Genomic DNA, 9,026 nt, shown 5'->3' on the forward strand with positions numbered 1-9,026 from the left:
ACAAACGTATTTTAAGAGGCGTAATTAAATCTCAATCATCTTATTCTCCCTCACAGATCTGGTTCTCTGGCTCCAGCCTGTCTTCACCCTCAGAGACACTTCAGCTTCTCACACCAGAGATGTTGTGACTTCAACAAACGTTACTCAGAAGTCAGTTTTATTGCTTCCTAACGCTGCATGAAGATGTAGAAGGTCAAATTTTGCTTTTAAGAAGATGTAACGTGCAAATTCTGCAAAAAGACATAAGATGAAACCAGAGAACTCCAAGTTTCATGTGGTCCTCAGCTGCAAGCAGAGAGTCAAAGTGCGAGGAAGGAAGTCAGAAACGATGAAACGTAACATGAAGAAAACCTTTTGATTATCTCGTCTGTGCACATCGATTCACATCAGCATTCATGTGTTTATTCAGCTCAAACAGCCAGATCACTTCACTGTACATTAGCCATAAGCTAGCAAGCAACAGCACACGTCGAGGGCGTGTGATCGTGTGTCTGAGCCTCTGAGTGAGGTCAGAACTCAGCAGACACTCTGGTTCCGGTTCTGGTGGAGGTTACCTCTGGATCACTGCTGCAGCCGGGCTGATCAACAGTGAAGAGAAATCAGCTTTCTAATCCCACAAACTCAAAAGTAACCTGAGCTCTCCTCCCGTCAGTAACGGCTCCGGATCAGAACAGAACCTGATGAGACTCCAGGTGTTTTTTCCTCCAGGAGATCTGGATCTGCACCGACTCTCTCCTCCACAGCTGGCTGGGATCCACTGACTCGCCAGATGTTTCCTTCAGCACCATGAAGCTGACGACACTTTGGTTTGAAGTGAAACATCTCACCACTCGTGTTTCTGCAGTTCTGTGGTTCATAACCAGTTACCTGCAGAACAAACCACATTCCCGTCAGCCTCAGCTGTTCGTGTCTTCTTGTTAGCATGAAACTATATATTTACATCATGAAGCCTGAGGCAGCACAGACAAAGTGGATTCACTGACAGTGATGCTGCTGTTGGAAAATGATGAGTTACTGTTTCCAGTCGCCAGCCAGATTTCTCCCAGTGACATCTGTTGGACCTGCTCAGGTATCGTAGCAGCTCTTTCATCACAGCTCGCCATCTTCTCCTGCAGTATAATTATACTCAGCAAGCATGCGGGTCGACCAGTAGGACCAACCAGACCAGATCTGAAAAGGTCCTCCTATTATATTCAGTATAAACAGAATCCACATCGGGACTGAAGGTTCTCACGGTCGCAGGCTTCAGGTTTGACAGCAGTAAACTGACGCGATGGCACAAACAGCTCCTGTGGTATGTTTTCAAATCGAGGAAACAAAAAGCTTCAGTCAGGTTTGACGAGTGAATCAGCGCCTGTTATAACAAACCGCCGAACAACGTTTTCCTCGTCACGTGGAGACTCTTTGGACACGATGCAGATCGCCTGATAGATGGGTGGTCGGCTCATGTTTCACTGTTTACACTGATGCCACCAGAGAAAAGTACAGTAAACTAGTTTCTATTAAAAGCTTCATGTTGTTGCACTGATCAATAACAGAAGTTCAAAAAGGCGTTTGAGATGCGAGATGCAGGGACGTGACAGAACCAGATGATTGAGACAAAATACAGTGTTTTCCTGACCAGAACCAACAAAATCTAACCGGCCCATAAACACATCACCATCGAACATGTCTGCGGTTTGCAGAAAACCGTCGCTGCCAACGTTTATTCTGGCGGTCGGGTTGCGTGCCTGCAGGCGTGCGTCCGTGCCCCTTTAATGCCTTTCAGACCTTGCTTTGTCTTCTCCTGATGAAATGTTCACTGAGGCGTTTTGTTGTTGCTCTTGAAAGATAACGATCACATTAATCGTTTAGAAGATTGATCGATTTTTGTTTTCTTTGTGATTTTAATTAGCTTGAGGTGACAAAACGTTAGCAGCAGGAACTTTGGAGCTCTTTCCTGAAACCTGCAGGCTGTTTGCTTTCTTTATTTTAATCTTGGTTGGAGAGTTTCCTCACGCGAGGCTGTTATCAGACTTCACCTACACTGTTGTCACTGATGCTCCTGACCGGGAAACATCTCAGTTCAGCGTGTTATTTTAAAGACTGGACTCAGATTACGGCTTTGTTCTCTCTACAGTGTCAGAACTTACACCACATGATGAAAGTCTTTCTACATTCATGTGCAGCTGAATAACGAGCAGCAGTCGGGATGATGAAGACGTCCCGGCTGCATCTGTGCTTTGAAATACTCCTCACATCTCGTCTAGAATAAAAGTTTCCTCATCAGTTTGTGCAGAGGATTAAGGAGGAGGGACGAGGTGAAAGTGCTGCTGCCAAAATTAGCAGCATGTCATGTGTCAGCGCTGACAGGTGGAGGTGTGTTGTGTTGCATCACTTCGTGTCACCTGCAGCTGGTTAAAATACTTCTAGCTGGACTTACCTCAGTTTGTATCTGAGCAGCTCGTCAGATTTTTATTTCACATATGAGGGCGTCGTCTTCAAATGAAGCGTGACAACATAAAGGATTCTTTGGGCGTCACTTCATACCTGCGTCTTTAAAATAAATAAGCATGTGCATTGTTTGGAGACAGTGAAGGGCAGCAGCTGATGAAGCAACACTGACATTTAGTCTGAGTCGAGCTTCTGAACGCGACACGGCCGATATGTCACTTTTAATAAGCAGATGTTTCTTTTGTCATCGTGTGTTTCCATTTCTCTCTCATTAGATCTCTGACACTAATCCTTCGTAAAGGTTCTCTGTGGAACCTCAGTGTTGTGCTGTTAGCAGCTCGTTAGCCGCTGTCGCTCTCCGTTAGCGGAGCAGAGAGGAACTGAGACGAGCCACTCGACCCGAGTCTGAATCTGACCCGAGTCCCTCACAAAGAAATCCAAAGTTCAGCAGCTTTGTGTGATTCGTACATGTAAACAACAGAAAATAACCATTTTGAAAGTGTTATTTTAAAGGAGTTGCTGCAGTGGACACGGTTCGTCGATGGTTTAAAAAGTGCTTCAGTTTAATTTAATCAACTAGATGAGATGTCAGAAACACTTCGGTCCAGTCAACAGGATTAAATGTAGATAGTTTACAAGCCTGCAGAACCACAAAACGTCCAATAACACGTTTCCTCTCCAGCTGTTTGTTGAGACAGAAGCAGCTGTTTGAATCCAAACGTGATGTTTTCTAAACCCGACCAGAACACTGATGTCACAACATGAAGCTGAGAGTTGGACTTTTATCTGAGGTTCTGCAAGAACTTACATTCACTCTGGTGACGGTGTTCAGTTTTTCTGAGAATAAGATGATTATTACTCGGTGCATCTCGTCTCCTCTGCAGCACTTTGAACTCATCATGCCAGAACTCAACATGACAAAGAGACGATAACGTGAGTGTGGACCGGGCTGCACGGGTCTGACACCGTGCATGAACTGTAACTGGACCTCTCTGGTATCAGAACATGTTGACTTGATAACTGAATTTTGTTTCTCTTAGTTTCTTTCTGCAACACTCGCTGTCTAACCTGAAGCTAAATGCCCCGTCATGACGCCTCTCCAGCGGCAGACAGACAGACAGACGCTGGTCAGTCTGAACGTAAGCAGATAATTCCACTATTGCAGCAGCCTATCGTCAGAGCTCACCTGTGTGTACAGGTACAGGTGAACTTTATCAGCATGACTCATTTATTTCTTTGTGATATTTGCAGTAAAGTTCCTTCCCGTCTCTCTCAGACAGGAAAGACGATCCAGGAGAGAATTTATAGACAGTTAAAGTAAAAAGTCCTGCAGCTCACGTTAACCTTCAGTAAATAAAGAGATGACGTCATCAGACTGCCGCTCACTGTCATGTACCTGTAGTTGAGTTGAGGGGACAACACGCTGACGCCCTCCAGTTGTTTTCAGGTGAGTCCCTCCCTGCACGCACCTGATTGGACCGCGGCACCCGTCCCCTGCTCTCATTGGCTGCTCCGCGTGCTCCAGGTAGCAGGTCCGTACATGAGCTCAGGTAAAACCCACCTGTGAGTCAGAGCAGAGGAGAGGGAGCGCTGTGGGATTACTCCGTAGTTTTCAGCTCCACTTAGACTCAGAACTCTTTTATGTTCTTATAAAATAAAACCGAGTTCATAAGAATATTAATTAAACTTCATCATTTTGATGGCAGCGAGTGTAGGACTGGCCATGAACCCGCCGCACACCACCGACGAGAGGGCGGTGTTCACGCAGCTGAAGCCGGTGAGGATGTCGGGAGCGGACGGCGCTGAGGACGCGTCCGTCTTTGAGGACGTCAAACCCGGGGTGAGAGTTTCCGCCGACCCGCTGAGGGCGGCCGGGCTCCGGCTGACCCGGAGGTCCGGCCGGTCCGGGTGTGTTGGTACCTGCTGTGTGTGTTTAGCTCGGGTGTGAACACGGTGCTGCTGCAGCGGCTGCACTCAGATCAGACATGTTGGCTTTTTACTGCTCTAGTACCTGTGAGAGGAAGCAGCTCACCTGTGCAGGTTGAAGTCCTACAGACACCTGACATGTTAGAGTTCACCTGGTCTGTGTCAGCTGCAGCTCTGCAGGACGCAGGATTCAAATCCAACTTTACTTGTTAACTCTACTGAAGATCTATAAGATTTACTGTCCTCAGGTTTTTAATTGAAGATGTTTTTTCTGCACACACACACACACACACACACACACACACACACAGTGCACTCACTGATTGTATAGATTTTAGATATTATATTTAAATGGATTATTTTTGGGTGTGGGGACGCAGCCAGTTGTTTACAACACTGTGCAGTTAATATGTTGGCTGTTACATGAACACCTGTTTGCTGCTGTGTGATGTGAGTGATGATAACCAGCAGAAACTGTTCAGTCATGAGATCTGATCACATGATGGACGAGCAGCTCGACTCTTCTTCTGCGTCCAGCGTCACATTCCTCTGTAGCTCCGTCAGTCAGAGAGCGTCGGTGGAAACCTGCCGCTCTGAAACGTACCTGAGCGAATCAGGAAGTGAAGTGTTGTGGTGTTGAAGCAGGAGACGCGTGATGCTGGTGAATCTGTCGTTACAGGACCAACAACACGTCACGGCCGCTGCATTAAAGTTAGATGGCTGTGAGTTGTTCCGATGGTCCTGCGTGATCACGGCAGACACTGGACACCTCCACTACAGAGCTGAGTTTGGCCTCCTGCCAGGTGTTTGGTAAACAGGCGGCGGACCCCGCCACCTGAGGCCGAAGCCCACAGAGGTGTGATTGGTTAAAGATCTGTTGTTCATGTTGGATATTCTGGTCTGGTGTCCTCCTCCTACCTGCGTCCAGTCGCTCGACCTCTGCTGTTGACTTTTATGCAAACGTGCAGTGAGAGCCGTCACGTGTTCGCGCTGTTTTCAACTGACTTTATTAGCTTCGTTAGCTGGACGAGAAGCTAGTCGACGTCTCCTCTCTGCAGTCAAACGTTTCTGTATGTCTGCATGTGTCCAGTTTGAACGCGGTTCTGTAGACGGTGTTTCCTTCTGTTGTCGTGTCGTTGGCTCTGCAGAATAACATCCTTTCTTTCCTCCTCTGTGACACCGAAGATCTCTGATCAACATTATTCACCATTTTAAACATCTGATCAATGAATCCAGAAAGTGAATGGTAGACAGTGTGAATACATGAAGGTTTCGTTCTGTGTCGTCTGCTGGTGTAGAGAAGACTTTGTTCCCTCTCAGATGAATGTAGGTCACAAATACTCATAAACAGAGCATAAATATTTTATGGCCTTTTAATAAAGTGGTTTGGGTTCTTGTGGTGTTCAGCAGGTCACAGTGTGATGCAGATGAACTGAACATGAGCACAGCAGCACAAGAACTCCAGTCTTTGTCTCATTTCCAGAAGAAAGTCGACTGAATTTCTTCACATTTGATCGTATTTAGACAGAAAACGTCTCTGTGGCGACGTGTTTAAGTGACGGATGTTGCTGGTCCGACGTCCAGCTGCTGTCCTGGTGCTTCTGCTTGTGACGTGCAGCACTCTGTGTTATGCAAAACACGACTTTGTCTGGAACAAAGTCGTCGGGTTCAGAGAAATAGTTACCTCCTCAGGCAAATGAATGCCGATCGCAGCCTGAGAGGATTTAACCTGATGTTGTCTTGATTCCTCATGAAGCATGTTTCTCCAACACATTCCTCACAGATCACAGCTCTCCTTCTGCTCTCTGTAATTTACTGTTAAACCACCAGTTTAAAGAAAATCAGCCTCTTCTTTCTTTCTTTCTTTCTTTCTTTCTTTCTTTCTTTCTTTCTTTCTTTCTTTCTTTCTTTCTTTCTTTCTTTCTTTCTTTCTTTCTTTCTTTCTTTCTTTCTTTCTGTCTGTCTGTCTGTCTGTCTGTCTGAGATGCGTCTTTGTGTCTTTGTGTTGGTGTTTTTAACAGCGTCTAACTGAGCCGCTGCCGTGACAGCAGTATGTTGCCCGACCTGTCTGTGCAGAGCCCGCATCTCCACCGGCCGCCTCGAGGCAGCGTGCAGCAGGAAAAAGGCCGAGCTCATGAGAAAGTCTCAGCAGCAGTGAAAGGCAGACGAGGCTCCAACACTCGTCACATGCAGCTCCTATTTTCTGTATACGTACGAGTTTCTGCTGAGCACCTTCTGAATGTTTCCACAGTTGTTTTTAGAAGAGCTGACAATGTTAAAACTGTTTAATCCTTAAAAAATGGAGTGAAATTAAATTTGAAGTATCAGAGTTTGATTGAAACTTCGGGGAAATGCATGGAGCCGTGAACCTCACAGTGACATCAAACACTTTCCTGTTTACACATCAAGCAGACCCAGGATCAGCTCTTCTTTGAGCTCTGTTCTTGGTCTCCACCACCTCCCTGAAGCTCACCTCTGTAGTCTGTAGCTGCTGAACGCTTCACTTCTGTGTCTGTCCGTTGGTGCTGAGCAGGTTGTGCGTTTACTGATAAAAAGCTGCTGGGAATGAAGCAAAACAGGAGCTGAAAGATGCTAAAAAGATAAAACTCTGCAACAACCTGTTTCACACTAAAAATCTACGAGCTGCGATTCGTCTTTAGTGTAACTGGTGAGATTCTGTGAGCAGGAGCAATAAATAAAATCCTCCTGCTGAGATAAAAGAATGAAGATTCTTTATGTTTAATCTGTGATGTCGCTGCACTGATCTTACATCACTTACATCTGCGGATCGGATCGATCGATAAGATACCTCGTCTGCTGCCGTGTGACATTTGTGGTCTGCAGGAATGTAGGCGGAAACCTTCAGAGACAGGATGAGTGAGAGCTGCTGCAACGGTTTGAACCTGACGACCGAACAAAAGCTGAATATTCTCCTCGTCAACATGTCCTGGATTTGTTTTCATGTTGTTTCTTTAGTTTTTACAAGTTTGCCCAGTAGTTGTGTTCTGAAACAGATCAGGTGTTTCTCTGCTCACGTACCTGAGCAGTAATGGCAGAATAAGTCACTGATATGAAACCTATTTCCAGATTCTTGTGTCGTTATATCAGCGTTGTGTTTCCTGTACGGCTGAGCTCAGACGACAGGAGAAGTTATAGAGTAACTTCACGGCGAGCACATCAAGCGTCACGCCTAATGATTCCTGAAGATCAATACTCAGATATGGTTCCACCTCTTGTTCTAACGTCCAGGGATCGGACCGGCGCCTGTGATGTTTCTGGGGTCACGTTTGGACCCGGCTGACCCTCTGCTACATGTTTCCTGTCACGCTGGCAGATTGTCGTTCCCTCTTTCGTCTTTTTCAGCCCGTTGTTGTTGTTTCTCGTGCTGCTGGAGGCTGAAATGGTTTTTGGTTTGACTAACGATTTGACTTCTAGGACAACACACGCAGATGATTTGCATGAGAGCACGTGTGTGCTGTCAGCCGGGCCCAGCCGGGCCCAGCCGGGCCCAGCCGGGCCCTGCTGAGTGCTGCTGTGAGGAGACTGGATGTGTGTCCACTGATTTGTGCTCGAGGCAAAAGGAAAGTTCCAGCTCTTAATTTAGTGACCTTGTTGGTCTTTTCCTCTGCAGGTATCGGTGACTTGGTGCCATCAGAGCCTGTGTGTTGATACCATCCTCTCTGAATGATGTCAGGTTGTGGTACTTTTCACTACGTACTGTCAGAGACATCAACACAATCAGTTGTCTCCTTCAGTTTGTGCAGAATGATAAAATTCTGGCTGTATTTTCTCCTTTCTTTAACATAAAGTTCAATATATGGTTCATCAGTTTAGAGCTTCATCGTCTGATTCACGCTGATCAGAATTGTTTTGTCTGCTGATGTCATCAGTACCCATCATGCCCGGCCGTGTTTCTGCATGAGCCATCACACGGCGTCCGCAGACAGTCATCTCCTGCTGCGCCTCCATGCCTGTGGTCTGTAAACTCATCTCCCCGAGCTCCAAATCTCTCTAATGACTCCACTGTTTACCTTCAGCCGTCTGCAGAAACAGAGAAAACAAAGAGGTGAAATCATTCTGTGGCGAGCGAAGACAGTCGTAGAGTATCGTCTCCGATCTGTCGTCCCCGTTTCTCTCTAGTCTGTAGTCGGTTTCAGGACATTTAAAAGGATCCGGGACTGGAAACACCACCAGTGACTGCAGGCTGAACTGGAGAAGGACTTTTTTTGTCTGTAGAACAAAGAGTGACAGAAATAGGATCACACGTGACTCGCAGGTGATTGTCTGGTGGAATAGTTAACCGGATTTTCAGGATGTTTCAGTTCATGTCCAAAGAATTTAGCCACCAAATGATTTCTGTTTACTCAACGATAAAGAGACAAAGACGAGTGTTTGAGACTGTGGCCGAGACGTTGGTTCATGTTCAGTCGTCATGTTTCCCCACAAGAAGTTCAGTCTGTAAACGATTACTGTAAATTAAAGGAAGAGTCCACCCAAAAAGTAAAGTTCAGTCCTCACCCCCTCTAGTCGTTGTCCCAGAGGAGCTGAGGTGGATTCTGACCCGTTAGCTCGTCACTGTCTTGTGAAGCCAAAACACTGGTCGTATCTGTGCCTCCATCAGAGGCCGTAAACCTCCACCGTGTATCAAAGGTTTGTTTTGTGCTCCG

The 9,026-nt window shown here is 46.4% G+C and overlaps 1 protein-coding gene and 1 long non-coding RNA gene across 2 annotated transcripts in view; both read left to right on the top strand.

Moving 5' to 3' along the window:
- Positions 1-3,230: 3,230 nt before the first annotated feature.
- On the top strand, positions 3,231-3,846 carry LOC119031712. The gene is made up of 3 exons (XR_005078673.1): positions 3,231-3,366; positions 3,474-3,631; positions 3,710-3,846. It is a non-coding gene; the product is annotated as an uncharacterized LOC119031712 (long non-coding RNA).
- A 128-nt stretch (positions 3,847-3,974) lies between these two features.
- The window catches only part of klf5l (Kruppel-like factor 5 like), an 18,338-nt gene continuing 13,286 nt past the window's right edge, over positions 3,975-9,026 (top strand). The window contains exon 1 of the mRNA XM_037120357.1: positions 3,975-4,273. Coding sequence (XP_036976252.1) covers positions 4,133-4,273 — 141 coding nt within the window. The 5' untranslated portion in view covers positions 3,975-4,132. The remainder of the gene's footprint in view (positions 4,274-9,026) is intronic.

Source organism: Acanthopagrus latus, chromosome 13 (genome assembly GCF_904848185.1).
Source record: "Acanthopagrus latus isolate v.2019 chromosome 13, fAcaLat1.1, whole genome shotgun sequence".
NCBI classification, from domain to species: Eukaryota; Metazoa; Chordata; class Actinopteri; order Spariformes; family Sparidae; genus Acanthopagrus; species Acanthopagrus latus.